General features: G+C 41.0%; 1 protein-coding gene across 2 annotated transcripts in view; it reads left to right on the top strand.

Annotated features, from left to right (window-relative positions):
• LOC131220904 (large ribosomal subunit protein eL31) overlaps positions 1-18,961 on the top strand; it is a 46,519-nt gene extending 27,558 nt beyond the window's left edge. The window contains exons 2-3 of one of the 2 annotated variants that reach the window (XM_058215831.1): positions 4,061-4,178; positions 18,500-18,961. In XM_058215831.1, the coding sequence (XP_058071814.1) occupies positions 4,093-4,178; positions 18,500-18,779 (366 nt within the window). In that variant the 5' untranslated portion in view covers positions 4,061-4,092 and the 3' untranslated portion in view covers positions 18,780-18,961. Of the gene's footprint in view, positions 1-4,015; positions 4,179-18,499 lie in introns of those variants that run through there. The other variant, XM_058215822.1, reaches the window with a different exon arrangement.
• Positions 18,962-19,940: the final 979 nt, after the last annotated feature.

The raw sequence follows: 19,940 nt of genomic DNA, 5'->3' as shown, positions 1-19,940 counted from the left end.
CCATTACTGCCACTACCAACCACACCTCTAGTGCTGTATCTGGTGGACCCAACTAGATTAGTAGAGGTCACAAGGTGGCAATAGGAACTTCATGCATCAAGTAGGATTCAATGGTGGACCTGCACTTTCTCCAAATAACTAGAGTTGTGAGCTGACCAGAGTAAATAGGTGCAGATATGAAATTGGATCCACTGGGTCGAGTCTCGGTCCAGCATACCTCTCCAACTATCAAATGGGTCTGGTATGGAGCCTCTCAGATAGCTCGGTGCGGAACTGGTAACTTTGCTGGAGAAATGCTCCAGGGCTCTCAAAGAACTATCAGTTATAGTGCTCCTAGTTGCATAGGTTTGTTTGGACAGTCCGATTGAGCAATCTGAACTGTCTATTAAGTTCTGAACACATGTCTTGAGATGCCATGCAAAAGTCTCTCTGATTGAATGATCTAATCTACCCGTGACTTGGCCTGGCCATATTTTCTGTAGTCGTCCTTTCTTTAAGCCGTGGATGGGATGGTTAGGGCTATCTAACAAAAGTGGTTCTTTCAAATTAAAAGCAATCCATGATGGTCTCTAACAAATAGATGGATCAAATTGTTGAATACTTACTTTTGTGTAAATGATCTTGACCATCCATATGAATGACCGTTAATCGAATGGTCATTATTTGTCAATTTTTATTTTTTATTTTTAAAATTTTGAAAGATAACTGATTATATTAAAAAAAGGAACAGAACTACAAGAGAGCGAGAATCTGCTGAGGGAGCTAAATGCAGATTATTGTGATGCTTGCATGACTGACCATGAAATGTGCATTGCCTCTATTCATCAGTCTAGATCAAGGCATTGAACAGTCCAAGCGTACAAGTGCAACGAAATGCATCTAGGAGTGGTTGAGCATTTACGTTACAAGCTAGCTACATAATGACTTGTGAGCTTGAATTCTTAGAAAGCCTATGTATCCAACTCAAAACTCAAATCCACAATATAGCCACGGCCCCTTAGCGATTGAATTCCACAAGTAAATTTGGAAGGCAAGCTCTACCTTGGTGGTGATCATATTGTCGTCCTAAGCTATTTTGATAATGGACTCAAAAATGTAAAAGCTATGTGACAATAATTTAAATCTGGAAAGATCCCAAATCTCTCCAAATTTTGAGAGGAAAAAAAAAAAAAACAATAGGTAGTAACAATAATAATAAAGGTAAAACAACAATTTCACCTCCCCAAAGATGTAAAATTACATGTTGGACCATTAATCGAAACAAATTCGTGATGATATCATTGACATGTGTCCTTCAACCGATCAGATCACTACACATGACATATTTGCTCTTTATGTTGTTATTAATTACAGGAAATTAAGCTAACCTTTGTAAATAGAGGCCCACTCCCTTCACTTCAACAACATCGGGGAAAACAACTCACAATTTGATGTTGAATAAGTTATTTTTCTATCCAAAAAGAGTGAAAGCAAAGAAAAGACTAAGAGTTTATTCCATTCATCTAAGCCATCCAACCTAGTTTGTACTTGCATTCAAGCAAGCTCTACTGTTCAAGGAGTAGGGTCGAAATTCAGGATCCACGATCATCTTCTTTTATGAGTCTTACAGCTCTCATTTTTTCTCCTACATTTCCACATGTACGGGCGGCAATTCAGCTGTCTATTTATTTTCTAATTTTACATTTGCATATCCTCTCTCTCATACACCACCTGCTTATAGCTTCAACAACTCTTAAATGTTTACTCTAACATCATATGTTGAATGTATGATTTTTGAATTATTAGCATATTGCATTTACCGTTCATTCAATCCCTTTCTCTTGCAGTGCTCTCTCCTCAAACTACCATATGTTGAGACATTGTGATCTCCTTAATGGTAATTTAGGTGAGTAGTTGTTTATTAGTCAGTAAGTAGTTAGTAAAAGGCCTTTGAAAACTTTGAAATTTTAAAAAAAAAATCCTAAAAATATCGTAAAATAGAAAACTCATGCAGGTGTATATCAAAGGGGTGCCTAATCTCTTTCTTCTTTGTGACTAATATCCCTACTCAGAATCCTCGAATGTAGACCTTATCCAAAAGTCATTTTAAATTGGTGAGTCCTCAATTCCCCAACTCAAAATGATTCTAGAGGTCTAGCGGGGATCCTTACCCAACAAAAATCCAAGCCACACCAACGGCAAGAGACACATTACACATTTTTTATGGGTGTGCATGCCCGCCCGCGAGACAGTGTCCACAGACCTATATTAAACACGTTGGCTCAAGAACTCACCTAGACTTGATCCCACTTGCACCTATGACTGTTAATCCTCTCATCCCAGGGCTGTCAATGGGCTGGCCTGGCCCATTGGACTTCTCTGACAGAAATGCTCTACAATATGAGGCCTGAGGATCAGGCCCAGGTCCAAAATATAAGCCCGTTGAATAACTAGTTGGAGTGTGAGCTTTGTTTTAGAGCCCATCAAGCTCTTTTAGTATTTAAAGTGAATTTTTATCATAGGTGCATGATTGGGGTTACCTAATGAACAGCCCATATGTTGCACGCAAAAAGGTGGCTGGGCCGGAGCTCAGTCTGTACAGAACATCCTGGGCGCCGTCCTAACTTGAGCTGGGCTCAGTCGGGCTGGGCAGCTTGGGCCCATGGACCTTCGGACATATCATACCTGAAATGGCCCTGCCCCATATTTCCTCCGACGCGGATTAGCTACTGACAGGTTGAGTAGCCAGACTTGCTACTGAAGTGACGTCACCAAGTTTTGTGGGCCCCACTATGATGGATGTGTTGTATCACGCTGTTATCTACGGTGGAATCCACTGGAGCTTTGGATTTGACTTATTCTTTGCAAATTGCCCTAAAATGATCTATCCAAATGTATAGGCGGCGTGGATACAAAATATGCATCATGGTGGGGCCCACAGGACTTGGTGACGTCACCTCGGTAGTGAGTCTGGCTACTCAACTTGTTAGTAGCTAATCGGCGTCCATTTCCTCGCTCGCCTGGCAACTAATATCAGGGGGCGGATTAGATGCTGACCAGGTCAGTAGCCAAATCACTACTGAAGTGACACCACCAAGATGTGTGGACCCCACCATGATGCATGTATTGTATCCATACCGTCCATCCATTTGTAGAGATTGTTTTATAAGGTGAGGAAAAGAATGAGATAGATCTAAAGTTCAAGTGGACCCACCACAGAAAACCGTTGGATCAGTCACACCCACTGTTGAAACAATAATAGGGCCCACCATGATGTACTTTTTAGATCCAACCTATTCATAAGTTAACATAGAGATATATGAAATGAATATATATATATATATAAGCTTGATCAGAAACTTCCGTGGCCCCTAAGAAGTTTTGAATGGTGGATGCCACAGTCTCCACTGTTTTCTATGGTGGGTCCACTTGAACTTTAGATATATCTAATTATTTTTCTCATGCCATAAAACGATCTCTGCAAATGGATGAACAGTGTGAATACAACACATGCATCATGGTGGGGTCCACATAGCTTGGCAATGTCACTTCTGTAGCGATTTGGCTATCTAATCCGCGCCCCTAATATTACTTCAATCACTTTTATGTTAATTTTACAGCATTTACAAATTGACGGTGATTCTTTAACCTAACATAATCATGGAGTAGTTGCAAGGCATTCAAGATTGCGTACATGGCTTACCAAACTGTGCATGGAGCATGCTCTAAAAGTCACACATATAAAGAATTACCATCTAGTTTTTCTCTTTCTAATTTGGACGACTTACCATTTTACTTTTAATCATCCATTTGACAGCCATCAACTGGATAGTTATGATTTCTTGATCGTTGTGATTTTAGATATACACTCCTCCATCCACGATAAGACCTTCAATTTGGATGGTTTAGATATACGTACATTAGGAGTCACAACCATTTCTTAAACGGTGAAAAACTAACATAGGTCTGCGAACTAATCACCGAACTAGTATGTACGCAGATCCAGACCGAGAAATATAAGTCTCGTTTCTAGGGTTCCTTAGGCAGCCACAGAGAGAGAGAGCGGCCCTATCGTTTCCAGGGTTCCTTGAGCAGCCACACGGAGAGAGAGAGATGGTGGAAAAAGCGAGCAAAGGGAGGAAGGAGGAGGTCGTCACCAGAGAGTTCACCGTCAATCTCCACAGACGCTTGCATGGCTGGTCTCTCTCTCTCTCTCTCTCTCTCTCTCTCTCTCTCTCTCTCTTCGTTCTTTTTTCCAGATCTAAAATGGGTAGATAAAGATCATTCCATGCGTAGTTGAATATGTTGTTTCTGTGATCTCCGTTTCTTATCCTTATTTCTCCTCCTCCTTTTTTAAATTCTTTTGTTAGGTTATGTTTCTTTCGATTTCGTAATTTATCAGTTCCCGATTTATATCATATTAAGGATTTTACTACTTAAATGTTGCGTTCAACACATGTGTAATCTGGACCACTCATCAGGTGGGGGGCCACTGTGGTATGGCCTAACAGTGAAAAAAGGTCCACTCATCAGCTGAGATAACTGTGTGCATTGGACGTGGGCTGTTGGTCATCTTTCTTCGAACAGCACATTGCTCCGACGCATGTATGGCCCACCCGATACGATCGGTTAACTGGTTTCTGGACCAGGGTATGTTCATGGTGGCCCCACCTGATGAGCGGCCCAGATCACTCACATGTGTCCTGTGATGTGCTGGCTAATTGCCTCTTTAAAATTTTTTGGGGCCTTAGTGACCGGCCCCCATCTGGCACACGCACTGGCCACTTGCCTCTTTAACTCGACATTGCAGTTGCACCTGAGATCCCCAGCACATTTCCTTTTTCTTGGAATTGCTATATTTCCATGCGCTTGGGTGCTTCTGGTATTTGGTTTCAAGTTTCTAATGATTTTTTTTGGGGTACTGTTTCCAATCCAAATTGCATTTTGAGTAATTAGCCTGTGTTTTAGATGGATTGGCACCCTTTTCCATACTTTTTTAGTCGCCCCAAACACGATTAATATAGTCACTTCTTCCCTATACATACGCAACTTGATTTTTGCTCCAAATCGGTAGTGATGTGGGGATGGCTCCTGTCTTGTCTTATCTCACCTTAGATTTGGGAAAGCATCAAGAGCCCATGAAGGAATGCAGGTACTTTCAACTGTACCTCAAATTACCATCTTCTCTTGTCATTTGTTCGGTGGTTGTTGCGGATTTAGTTGTCAGGTTGGAAGGTTTTTCTCAGCTGTGCAATACAATTTGGCTTAGTGATGCGGGATTGTTGTCTTATTTTTTCTTGAAAGGTATATTTCATAGAAAGGAAAAATATGGCTACAATAACAACAGCAGACAGGGCAGATGATGAGGAATCATCATTCCTGCAAAAAGACATGGTTAACTCTTGAATTTCCTTCAAATGGGCGTTTAATACACAGGGCAGAAGCCAAACATCAATCTTTTCCTTAGCCTCTTGAAAAACCTCATCCAGTGGATCAACTTTCTTCTAGAATGCCCCACTGTTGTCAGAAGCTCTCTGCTGGTGGAGAAGATCTTCACAAAAGCTTCTTTTTGTCCCGGGGGGACTCCCATTTCACACTTGAAGGTCCTGTGCCAACCTTGGCATCACTCAAACTACCCTGAAAATACCAAAAAACCTCCACTGATTGCCCTTGTAATGTGACAATGCATGAAAATGATCCACTGATCCTGCGTACTGATGATGTATCCTACTCAGATGATCTATTATCATCTCCTTATCCTTCCCTGCTAACTACTCAAAAGCTTATCACCCCCGGGTGGATCCATTTAAAAGACCAGATCAGAGCTGCTAGGATCAGCTCCTTGGAAGCACGTGATAGCATGGAATAGTTTTTTGAAAGATATAGCATGGAATAAATTACTTGTCAAAGAGAGAAAAAAAAAAGGCAAGATCAAAGCTGCTAGGATTGGCTCCTCGGAAGCGCTTTAAGCATGGAACAGACAACTGAATGGTCTGCATTCCACCTTTCAAGCTTCCAATTACACCTGTCCATTTCCTTAGGGTGGGGTTTCCATTCGTGCAATTGCTCCATGGGACTAATGGGTTCTTCAATTTCTCTTTGCTAAGGCCCCCTAAAATGACACATTTTCACTGGCATAGGATTGTTGGTGTTGGCATGAAACATTTCCCTTTTGGGGATGCCTTGTCTGTTTTCCTGGATGCGTATGGTGCTTGAGAGATGTTTTGATGAAGTTTTTGGGTTGTGTCTTGTGTGTGGTTCTGAATTTCGGCATTGATGGCTGTATTGGGCCAGCCAAAAAACTGATAGAATACGGGCGTATCGTGCCTGAATCAGCCTGTGTATGACCGTATTGGTTGAGTTTTTTCAAGGCAAAACATTGATGAAAAGTATCATAAGAAGGTGAAAATGAGAAATTCAAGAATCTGTCCCCTTTTTTATTGAACGTGTAAATAATGGCCTAGCAGGACATTCTTTGACGAGAATGTTGTCTGTTGGCTTGACATGCCGAGACCAACCAAATAGGCCCTAATTGAGCACAAATCAAGTATGATTTGGTGTATTAGGGCCCACTATATTGAAATTCAACTAAAGGAGATGAAAAATGAAAAAAAGAAGTGATGATATTTACCCTTTTTTCTGATTTTTTTTTTCCATAGTGGTCCATTCCACTTTAAGTCTTGTGTTTTGATCCCTTAAACGGGCCTAGATTTAGTCTAAAATGACTTTCTAATCTTCCTTCATGGTTAAAATGAAAATAGAAGAAGACAATGAGATAAAAGTTGAAAATAATAATAATTCAAATTTGGGCTTTATGACCATATAGATCTGTATTGGTGTCGATATGGTTCGGTGGATATAGATCATTTTTATGGGGGCTAGCGGATACGAGCCTGTATGATGTATCGTATCAGGCCGTTGTGGATCCTATGTGGCCATATTGGCGTATACAATGTGGATAGTCCAAACCATGGTTTGTTACCGTCAGTGCACAAATCCAATTTGGGCTGCTATTTGGAGTCAGGAATGTGGTTATGGGAAATCTCCTTTCACCAAGGAAATTCCAACATTTCTTGCTTCCTTTTTCCTGCATTTGATTTCATGCTTTTTGGCTCAATATTTTTACCTATTGCTAAATAAAACATTTCTCTTATCCATTTCTCAGTCTGGACTAATTCAATTACGGTCCTTTGAGAAGCTTGGTGTTTGTACAGTTCTTTGTTGGCAAGGTTCTTGCTAGATTTATTCCAAGCTTGATGTACTTTGCTACTGATGAGGTTTATGGTCATCTATGACTGATGGCAATGTCTCCTTCGTGCTTTCATGTTTTGTTCATTATACGCCTTTTTTTAGTCTGTCTCATATTTTATCCTCAGCAGTTATAGCCCCACTCTCTCATGATGGTTTTATCTTAATCATTGAAGGGAAGTGGAATGAACCTGTGGCCCTTGGGTAACTAACTTACGAAGGAGATGTTTGGCAAACATGTGTTAGGCACTTCAACACGGGTGTTAGGAAAGATTCTCAATTTATTAATTGTTTGTATCAAGGTTGCCCTTGCTTGTATTAAGTTTACCTGTATCACTGGTCTCAAGCATGTGACATGGGAATGGGTACAACACTGTATGCTACTTCAATTCAATTTTCTAAATTATATATGAAATGAATGTTCCAGATGTCAGTGATATTATCGATTATATCATCAATACTATCAATACCACCAGGTTAGCAATACCGAAACTTCTGGAAGTTCAAAGATTTCTAAATATCATCGATATTTTCAATAATATTGACGATATTTTGAGAAGAATACCTTATGAAAGTTCCCTGATATCGGTGATACTAATGATAATATTCTGATACCAGCAACAATATCTCTGATGCCATGGAAACATCCGTAAATAGGCAACAATTGATAAATAACTAGGAAAAATTCCCAAACCCCCAAAAGATCTCCATTTTTGGGGATTTTTTTGGGAATTTTATTGCTTAGGTGATTTCAATCACTATTGGGTTTTATTGAATCAAAGTTTGGATTTAGGGGAGAAATCTCGAGTAGAAATAAAAACAAGCTGGAACTCAAAGGTGACAAAAAATCTATAGAATTTTTTTATATATACAAATGTTAGCATAGATTGTAATGGAAATCCATGTCTATGCATGATTCTCATGCAATAAAATGAATTTGTGGTGAAAAAAAAAAATAATATCTAAACAAAAATGGGGGAATCGGTGAAATCCTAAATTTTCATTTTTATATTGGAAAATTTGTTTTTCACTGTTATTAATTTGGAAATTTTATATATTAATAAGTACCGACCAATCAATTGATTGGCTACAAATATTATATATTTGTTTTATACTGATTTTTTCGACAACACAGTTAGGCTTCTATAAAATAGAAATTTATTATATATAGTTGCTTTTCATAATATTTTGATTCCTACATGTGTAAACATGTCTTTTAATCTCTCTTAAAGTTTCATTGCAAAATTCTACCCTTTTTCCTAACGTTTCCCCAATGTTTGCCTCAAACAACAATAATTGTCCGAGTGTTGGTGTTGCCAATACATGTATTTTATATCCTCAGTCATTGATACGTGTTTTGATACGATAATTTGAACATTGTATGAAATGATGAATGCTATTTTTGTAGATTTTGGATGCCTTCAGTTGTGTTATGTGCTTGCTATTGTGTAAATCAAAGTGTAAAATTTTAAATTCTCAATACTCACTATTAATTAGGTGCATGCGTTGCTGCAATACATTTTACCAAATATATGCATATATCCTACATGCATTGCATTGAACTTTGTTGTATGTCTGCTCAAATCAAACTATAATTTCTTTTTTCTCATTATAAATATAGATCGAGACTCTATCATAATTTTAAAAATTATGTCAATTAAGAGCTCAAATGGCTAATTAAACTAATTAAGGCAATTAGCACTAAGGCTTATAAGCCAAAAGTGAGTCCAATCACATAGACTACATAAGATATGCTAATGAAGTAACTAGTCCATATTTGATAGTGAGCTTATGTCTGCATTACAAGTTAAGTGCTTAGCATATAATCCAATTTAAGCATTCAAATGATCTAACTTAATCAAACACATAAGCAAGAATAGAATGTACGTAATTCAGAATCGCAAACACAAGCATATATAGTGGTTCAGCTTTCTTACTCCACTACCGATGGACGCACTCTCTTTAAGTGTACCGGTATTCACTATTGGAGGTTTTAAATCGGTTTCATCTCTAACCTATACAAGCGTACACTCCCATCGGAGGCGTACATAGGACTTAACTCACATACTCACCCGTGCCAATGGCCTACGCAGGGACTTACCATGTACACACCTGCGTTGTGGCCTACATAAAGACTTACCCACATACACACCCGTGTCGGTGGCCTACACAAGGACTTACAGATGTACTCACCCGTGTTGGTGGTGATACGGGCCTACACAAGAACCTACGTGAATATGGGTTACAAACTCTATACTCAATCCTACATAAGGAAGGAGTGTGTAGACTCTTACAATTGATAACTTGTCGGATTGAGCCCCTTTTATAGTATCTTCTTGTGTTGTTTAATCGATGCTTTCTCGTGCTTCAATTAACTCCCCTATTACTCCCCCGATTGTTGATGTCAATGCTTGCCAATACTACAGTTCCAAGATCAAACACCATGCATGCAATGTGCTATTGAGGTGACTAAGGTGATGGGAGGATGGTGAAATATCCTACAACTAATGAAAATGTTGTAATCCTAGGAGATTCACCTAATTGGGTGTTTTAGAGAGTTTAGACAAGATTTGCCAATAAGCTTGGATCTAATATTTAGAACAAGGTGGAGATTGAGTTCATATTCAACATCGAGGTTGGAATCCTTTTTAGAGTGGTTAAGCTCAAGAAGATAAATCTAAACTCATGGATTTAGAGGCTAGGAATGTGGGATATGATTAAGGAATGTCATATGCTTTTATTGCACCAAAAACCCATCTCGGGGTTTGGACAAGATTTGCCAATAAGCTTGGATCTAATATTTTGAACAAGGTAGAGATTGAGTTCATATTCAACATCGAGGTTGGAATCCTTTTTAAAGTGGTTAAGCTCAAGAAGATGAATCCAAACTCATGGATTTAGAGGCTAGGAATGTGGGATATGATTAAGGAATGTCATATGCTTCTATTGCACCAAAAACCCATATCGAAGCCCAGATACCGAATGCCCTTTATATAGGAACCAAGTTCCAATGGCAAAAAAAAAGGGCAGAAATTGGCTAGTTCGATTGATTGATCTGAGCCTTCAATTGATCGATCGTTATAAATCCAGCATTTAGTAAATTTGTTGCAGGATGATTTGAGCCATGTTTGATCGCTCAAGATCGATTGAGATTGATCAATCGATGGCACCTGTGAGTCTACTGCTTTTGGGCAATTTGGTTTAACAACAGCTCGGGACTTCTATAACCTATCTAAGCATGTTCAATTGAGACCCGTAAGGCTAATGGATTATCAATCAAAGGTCTACCTATTTAGGCCATGATCATCTAGAGGTTCAAGAGTTGTTTTGGGTCAAAGTTAGGGTCACCAAGGCACACCTCATGTAACCGTTCTTTGCTCTTTGATGCTCTAAATCCCCTTGTGTCTTTGGTCTTTAGCTTCCAAGAGCTCAACCGACTTCCTAACAAATGGACTTACGTGATTAACAAACAAGGTGTACAAATAAGTTCACTAACAGTTCCTCTCCCTCAGAGTCCATAGGCCAGCTAACAATGCCCGCCTCCAAGCATTTTTCCCTCTTTCCCCCACCCCTCCATTGCCAGGCTTGCAAGAAGCCAAGAACCCTTCGATCGACTCTGGCACTACCAAATGGAGACCAAAGGAGCCCAAAATAAAAATCCCGAAACTCCCTGGCATAGGGGCCAAAAAGGAAAAGATGATTGGCTGTCTCCTTCTTCTGCAAACAAAGAGGGCGCTTTGTTGATTATCAGCTTTGGCTTCTGCAAATGCCACGGTTGACTGCCCACTGCTTTATGTTGTCTATTCCTGATTTAGCCATAATTTTCCCAGTGAAGTGTCACACACACACATTAATTTTTTTTTATTAAAAGCATGACTATCTACAGTTTGATTTGCTCCATTTCTCTTATAATGTTATTATCTGATTCAATTTCTGGATGTTGGTTATGATCAAACACAATTAGTTATCACCAGTCATCGTTCAGGTCTGTCCATTTAAGATGTAGTTCTGGGTGTATGCCTTCAATTCTAACAATAATCATCATAATTGAGAAAATCATAAAGGAAACATGCAATGGAGCGGGCCATCACTACAACCATGGAGTATGGAATTCAATTACTACTTAGGTTGGATCCGTAAGGATGAGACCTCCCGATCTTGCATGGTCACACCAAATCGATCAATGAAGATCACTAGTCCGAAGAACCAAGAAGTTTCTCGGATTAGGGATTTGAGAATTTGGGGATTTAGGGTTTAGATCGGTTCTCAAGATTTTGATCAAAGAGGAATTAGCCAAAACAAAAACATAGAAGAAAGAAAGTTATTATCTTGAGGAAGTTGGAGGGGCACAAGAAGAAATTAAAAGAAGAAGATCAAGGGGAGAGAAGAAGCACCATTAGAGAGAAGAGAGGAAGGAGGCAACCAAAGGGTTTGCTTTTCATTCATCAATAGTTGAAATTCGTGTTTAGGGCTTTACCCCACTTAAATAAGCACATAAAGACATAAAATTACTAAAATACCCCTAGGATAAGCAAATAAAGATATAAGATTACTAAAAGACCGCTAACTAAGTCAAAAACGTGCAAATAACATAAGTATGGGAAAGTTTGGGCGCTCGGTCCTCTTTCTCCAATCTTCCTTCACATGTGTCTTCCCTAAGTGGGGTCTTCTATATGTCCAATCACATGTGAAAGGTCTTCAGCTCCTCAATATTCGCCTATCCACAAGGACGGCACTTGTGGTTGACGCTTTCTTCGTTGGTACACCTTGAATGCACTTGTGTCCGCATCAATTCCCCTCGGGTGAGAAAAACTCGACTCCGACGAGTTGAAACTTTTGTAGCGCTCGAGTAGATCTGGATCAATACCCTGCAATGCGTCGCCCGACAGCCACGTAGATTTCGACGATGGTTTGTTCTTCCACTTGACAAGATACCTTTGGAAACCCCCATCTCTCGTGGATACTATCTCGTCATCCAAGATTTCCTCAATTGCTTCTTTATGGGTAATGGGTGGAGGAGGGGGTGGAAGGGGTTGGGTAGCAAACTCAGAAAAATGCCATGAAAGGGACGATGTATTAACAATGGGAGTATGGGCACGGACTAGATCTTCCACATTAAAAGTTGGATTAATGCTCATTTCAGGTGGAAGGTCAACCCGATACGCGTTGGACCCAACCTTTTGTAATATCTTGAATGGTCCAGCACTACGCGCTTGTAATTTCTTTGCAGATCCTTGAGAGAATCGCTCTGGCCTTATTCGCACCATTACATAGTCTCCTTCTTGAAATTCTTGCACTCTACGATGAGAATCAGTTGAAACTTTATAATCATCATTGCTCTTATTTAACCGCTGTCTAATATGTGTATGCAAATCATGAATATGGCGTGTGAATGCATCGGCTGACTCAGAAGACCTTTGGGTAACAGACATAGGTAAGAGATCTATGGGCATTCTAGGTTTATAACCACTTACAATTTCAAAAGGACTCAACCCTGTAGATCTATTAACTGACCCATTATAAGCAAGTTCAGCAGTTGGTAAAATTAGGTCCCAAGTCTTAACATGTTCACCCACTAGACAACGTAGAAGATTTCCAAGGCTACGGTTTACCACTTCAGTTTGACCATCTGTTTGTGGGTGGTAAGCAGTAGAAAATTGCAAATGAGTTCCCATAATGTGCCACAGTGTCTTCCAAAAATAGCTAGTAAATCGAACATCACGATCAGACACTATGGTTTTAGGTAACCCATGGAGACGCACCACACCATCAAAAAAGATACGAGCAACATGAGACGCATCTGACGTCTTCGAACATGGGAGGAAATGCGCCATTTTAGAAAAACGGTCCACAACGACAAAAACGGAATCGTGCTTTTTTATAGTCTTGGGAAGCCCGAGCACGAAGTCCATACTAATGTCCTGCCACGGAGCATGTGGCACTGGCAATGGCGTGTACAACCTAGTATTTTGCTGTCTGTGCTTTGCCGGTTGATAAGTCGACACCGCCCTAAAACTTTGGCTACGTCTCGCTTGAGGCTTGGCCAATAAACGATCTTCCACGAGGGCAATGGTCTTATCACGACCAAAATGGCCGCCTATCCCTCCCGAATGAAGCTCCCAGATGAAGAATTCACGAAGGGACATACGGGAATACAAAGTCTGTCTCCCTTGAAAAGAAAGCCATCTTTAAGAACATATCCACCCATAATATGCTGGTCACTAGAGAGCGACGTGTAAGTACCCCCAAAATCAGGACATATGGGGTATTCATCTTTCAGTTGCTCAAATCCGACTACCTCTACACTCAAGGAGTTGAGCAACGCCACTCTCCTACTAAGGGCATCCGCCGGTTTGTTTTCAACCCCGGCCTTGTGTTTCAAAACAAACGAATATTCCTGAAGAAACGCTACCCACTTGGCATGCCTTGGGTTGAGTTTCTTCTGAGAATGCAAATATCTCAAAGCCTCATGGTCAGAAAACAAAACGAATTCTTGCGGTAGGAGGTAGTGTCGCCAATGTCTCAGGGATTGCACTACCGCATAAAATTCTTTGTCGTAAGTGGAGTATTTTTGTTTTGCCTCATTCAGTTTTTCACTGAAATAGGCCACTGGGTGTCCTTCTTGACTCAACACTCCACCTATACCGACACCAGACGCATCGCACGCTACTACAAAGACTTTAGAAAAGTCAGGTAGACGCATGACAGGAGCTTCCACCATCTTGCCCTTAATTTCTTTAAAAGCCTTGACGGCGGCTTTAGACCACACGAACTCTCCCTTTTTCATGCACTCGGTAATGGGAGCCATGATCGTGCTAAAACCCCTAATGAACCGACGATAAAAAGTTGCTAGGCCGTGAAAACTTCGCACCTCATGAATGTTCCTTGGTTCTGGCCACTCAACTATGGCCCTGACTTTTTCAGGGTCTGCTTGCATCCCTTCAGATGACACTATAAATCCTAAGAACACAACTTGGCTAGACATGAATGCACATTTCTTAAGATTAGCGTACAACTTTTCCTTCCTAAGGACACTACAGACCTTCTTTAAATGTTCAAGGTGTGATTCCTTAGTGGTACTATAAATAAGAATATCATCAAAGTACACCACTAGGAATTTTTCCATGAACGGCCTCAAAGCTTGGGTCATCACCCGCATGAAAGTACTGGGTGCGTTAGTCAAGCCGAAGGGCATGACCAACCACTCATACAACCCATCTTTCGTCTTAAACGCCGTCTTCCACTCATCTCCTGGGCGTATACGAATTTGGTGATATCCACTCTTGAGGTCTATCTTAGAGAATATAGTGGACCTGGCCATCATGTCAAGCATATCATCAAGTCTAGGTATAGGGAACCTATACTTGACAGTAATTTTGTTTATGGCACGACTGTCCACACACATGCGCCACGTGCCGTCTTTCTTTGGCGTCAACAATGCAGGCACGGCACACGGGCTCATACTCTCTTGGATGAAACCCTTTTGCAGAAGCTCATCAACTTGCTTCTTCAACTCTGCATGCGCTGCAGGGTTCATCCTGTGGTGAGGAAGGTTCGGTAGAGTAGACCCTGGGACAAGATCAATGGCATGCTGTATGTCCCTCATAGGTGGCAACTCATTCGGTAAGTCTTCAGGAAATACATCACTGTATTCCTTCAGGACCGAGATCACCTCACAGGGCAACTCTGATGGAACCTCAGGTGTAATTTCTCTAGCCACAAGGGCATACACCATAGAATCCTCCTTAGCCTCTTTTTCAAAATCTCTTGCGCTGATTATATGTAAAGACTTAGGTTTGGATTTCCCCATTTCTCTAGGCTCACTTGCCTTCTCATCCTTCTTCTTTCCTAGTGTATTCTCAGGTGGCATGGGATTAAGTTTGATCTTTTTACCATTATACATAAAAGTACACGCATTCGAACGGCCAAAGATCGTGACATCATTATCGAATAGCCACGGTCTACCTAGGATAACATGCCCCACATCCATAGGTAAAACATCACACCACAGGGACTCTTTGTATGACCCAAACTCGATGGGGACTAGACATTGCTGGGTGACAGGTAGGGATGTCTTGTCAACCCAAGAAACTTTATACGGGTCTGGATGAGGTGTGGATTTCAGTTTTAAGCGATCTAAGGTGCTAGTGGAAATCACATTCTGACAACTTCCACCGTCCACTATCACCTTACAATTCTTTTCACCACACTTGGCAATAGTATAGAAGATAGTGCTTCGACGCCAGTCAGCACTACTTCTAGACTGAGCTAACACATGCCTGACTACTGCAAGCGTTGCTTCTCCATCCACTTCTTCATCAGTAAGTCCTCCTTTAGGGTGATACTCTTCAACTTCATAATCACCCTGGTCATCTCCACCCTCGTGGGATTCGCCTATAACTAAGGCTCTCCCACGGCTCTTCGTAGGACACTGATTAGACATGTGGCCAAGGTTGCCACACTCATAGCACCTCACTTGGCTCATGTTACTAGGGCCGGCACCAAGAACCCCTTTGCCCTTGTCCTCCCTAGGCCTAGGCGGAATGGTCGCCTGTGCCCTAGGTTGATTACCAATATTAGGTCTAGTTCCTTGGGAACTAGATCTAGCACTGGAGTCTCGGGACTCAAAACGACGAACGACAGGAGCCTTCAGATATTGCTCTAACTCCTGCACGACTTGATATGCTTCATCTAAGTCCGTTAAGGACCGAGTAATAAGCTCGCACTGAAGATCCACACAAAGGCCCGTCTTGAAACGTGAGAGCATTACTAGAGGGTCTTCTCGGATATCACATTGCATCGCATACTCTTCAAATTTAGCGATGTAGTCAGCGACAGGCATTGACCCTTGGCGTAAGGATTGCCATTGGTCAATGAGCTTTTGACGGTATGAGAGAGGAAGGTACTTCTCCTTCAACTTCTCTTTCATCTCATACCAATGTGTGATAGGGGCTCTACCAACTCTCTCTATTCTACGCTCGGTGTTGGTCCAGAAGAGCTTGGCTTGACCCACAAGCTTCATCTTAGCAAACCGCATTTGACGATTTTCTGACATGCCATACCACTCAAAGTAGTGGTCCATGTCAGCAACCCAGTCAAGGAATGCCTTGGGATCCAAGCGTCCATCAAAACTCGGGGCCTCAACTCTCACTCTTCATCGCACGCTCATCTAGATCATAACGGTCTTGATGACCACATGTGGCTCGTGCCTCTCGCACCATATCACGACCGTTACCACGATCTCTATCCTCACTACCACCACGTGTGGCAGCACGTTCTTCAATGATTCCTTCCACTTGGGAGTGCGCATCTTCCCCTACAGCGGGGTTTTCCTTTTGGGACGCCTCTAGTTGCTCCACCTTAGTCATGGTGGTGGTAATTTGGTTCTCAAGGCGGGCAAACTCACGCCTTTGACCCGCTTCTAGGGCGGTTATCTTTTGTATCAATTGAGCAAGTTGCTCAGATAACTGCTCGTTATTCATGGTAGGTTGAAGTCCGAAACCTCTACCTCTTCTCGTGGGCATACAATGAAGACTTGAACCAAACTCTACCTAACTAGACTACTAGGTGCTATGACTTTCAAGATGAATGCGATGAATGCAAAACTACTATGAACTGACACAATTAAGTTGAAATAGGAAACAACTCAAATCTGAAAATTTTCCAGATTAGGAACTTTCTAAAATTGGAAAGTTTCTAAAATTGAAAACTTTCTAAACCTGAAACTTTCCTAAGTTAAACCTAAAAATCAAAACCCTAATTTGATAACTCGATCTAGACAAAAACCATGCAAGCCTAGGCTTTGATACCAAATTTGACGCAGGACAGCCCTAATTATGATGCATGCTCATGGAGATAATTAAACAGCGGAAATAAAAGGAATAAATGATCTAAAATTCTAACAATAATCATCATAACTGAGAAAATCATAAAGGAAACATGCAATGGAGCGGGCCATCACTACAACCATGGAGTATGGAATTCAATTACTACTTAGGTTGGATCCGGCGAGGGATGAGACCTCCCGATCTTGCATGGTCACACCCAATCGATCAATGAAGATCACTAGTCCGAAGAACCAAGAAGTTTCTCGGATTAGAGATTTGAGAATTTGGGGATTTAGGGTTTAGATCGGTTCTCAAGATTTTGATCGAAGAGGAATTAGCCAAAACAAAAAAAAATAGAAGAAAGAAAGTTATTACCTTGAGGAAGTTGGAGGGGCACAAGAATAAATTAAAAGAAGAAGATCAAGGGGAGAGAAGAAGCACCATTAGAGAGAAGAGAGGAAGGAGGCAACCAAAGGGTTTGCTTTTCATTCATCAATAGTTGAAATTCGTGTTTAGGGCTTTACCCCACTTAAATAAGCACATAAAGACATAAAATTACTAAAATACCCCTAGGATAAGCAAATAAAGATATAAGATTACTAAAAGACCGCTAACTAAGTCAAAAAACGTGCAAATAACATAAGTATGGGAAAGTTTGGGCGCTCGGTCCTCTTTCTCCAATCTTCCTTCACATGTGTCTTCCCTAAGTGGGGTCTTTTATATGTCCAATCACATGTGAAAGGTCTTCAGCTCCTCAATATTCGCCTATCCACAAGGACGGCACTTGTGGTTGGCGCTTTCTTCGTTGGTACACCTTGAATGCACCTGTGTCCGCATCAATTAGTTATCACCAGTCATCGTTCAGGTCTGTCCATTTAAGATGTAGTTCTGGGTGTATGCCTTCTGTACATTTCGTTTTGTGTTTATGTATGCTCGGGCATATTCAAGCTCAGGAATATTGTCAATATTTATGTAGAGTGGCAGTCTTAGTGGATTTGTTCAATCTTTGATCGGGTTTCCTGCCTGTCGAGAAATGCCTTATTCGTGGTTGATTGTTGATTGAACACATTTATGGTTAAACCTAGCCTATCAACTGACCGGGCCTCAGCCTAGGCCTAGCAAAATCAATTTTTTTTCATAGAGGTGAGGGTCCCCCACCAAAATCAGATTCAGGCTTGGTCCAGATTTGGTGTGATTCCCTGCCCAAAAGGAGCCTTATAGTGAAAGAATGAATGTTCATTGTCAATGCATCAAGAAGAAACGGATATAGCATCAAGATTACGTACGTCCTACTGGCATGGCATATACATTTCCATGAGCTGATCGCACTTATTTCCATGAACTTGCAATTGTTAAATTCCCAATGTGTTGCTTTTTCTCAACTTGTCTCCACTTGAGTAAAAATCATAGGAACTAAAGCATGAATGATTGGGATACTTGTGCAGCACATTTAAGAAGATGGCTCCAAAGGCCATAAAAGAGATAAGGAAATTTGCACAGAAGGCAATGGGGACGACAGACGTGAGGGTTGATGTGAAGCTGAACAAGCATATATGGAGCAGGGGAATCCGGGGTGTACCGAGACGGGTCCGCGTGCGCATTGCCCGCAAGAGGAATGAAGAGGAGGATGCAAAGGAAGAGCTCTACTCGTTGGTAACGGTTGCAGAGGTCCCACCTGAGGGGCTCAAGGGTTTGGGGACCAAGGTGATTGAAGAAGGAGATTAGATTAAACTCTTATTCAACTCAGGTAAGCATTTCAAGTTAATTTTTTTGGCTTTGAGATTTGTAGGATTTTTTTTTCCATAATTTTTATGCGATTCAGACTGGTGATCATGTTCTAAGTGCTTGAGTGGAAATGTTTAGTTGTATTTCGCATCAATGCTTAATGGTACTTAAAGTTTTAAAAATAGGGTGTGAAAATATTGTTTTGCCAGCAAAATGGCTGGAATTTATCGCATGTTTGTTTCTCCAGTCACCCCGGTAATGTAATGTAAAAATGCCATCATTACAATTTTACCACCACCAAACCAAACTGATTTTAAATCAAACATATTCAGAAGGAGACAGGTGAAGGAATTTGTAATCATTGCATTTTTTGATGGCATGAAAATCTCATACCAAACAGCAACATCCGAGTGTTTTGGTGATAATTTGATATTAAAGTAATATGAAAATGCCATCATTACAATTTTACTGTCAATAAACCAAACACAGGAATTGGCAGTCAAAATGCTGATATTGTTAGGAAATGGGTAAAAGTAATTCGTAATCATTGCATATTTCCTTTACATTTTCGTGGTAATTGGTGAAACAAACATGCCTTGAGTGAACTCGGCCCGCAGAGATGGAATTTTGAGAGAGCAAGTGGCGACCAACATGCGTCAGTTGTTTAGTTGAAAAAAATGCAATTAAAACCAATGTTGGGATAATTTTTGTTATGTTGGAGTGATGGATGTCCTCTACTTGGGTCGACCTTGACGGTTTTGCTTTTGGGTCAGGCAACTGATGACTAGGCCTTGTGGAAGCAGGAAAGATGTAGATGGAGGGGGTTGACCCAAAATGCAGAACCAACAGGAAATTAAGGTAATGTACCAATGGGCCATTAAATAGTGGCTGAGATCTGCCCTGCCCCTCCCAAAATTTTGAGTATATAAAATGGGATCCAGTGGTACAGCGATCCACTTGTGCAATTTGCACTTCTCTGTGCTGTTGCCAGACCTCTTCAAGTGTGGCTGCCTTTGCTTGCACCTCGTTCTTGAAACTTCCTGGGGAAAATTGCCATGGTCGTGTGACAGAGGTGCAGTCAGTGTATGGGGTGCAAGCAATGTTTCTTACGGTACTGGGCCCCGATGATACATACCAATACGCAGCTGTAACGTCCATATT

This window comes from Magnolia sinica, chromosome 1 (genome assembly GCF_029962835.1).
Source record: "Magnolia sinica isolate HGM2019 chromosome 1, MsV1, whole genome shotgun sequence".
NCBI classification, from domain to species: domain Eukaryota; kingdom Viridiplantae; phylum Streptophyta; class Magnoliopsida; order Magnoliales; family Magnoliaceae; genus Magnolia; species Magnolia sinica.
Note: the sequence above shows the minus strand (reverse complement) of the source record. Positions and strands in the feature narration are given on the sequence as shown.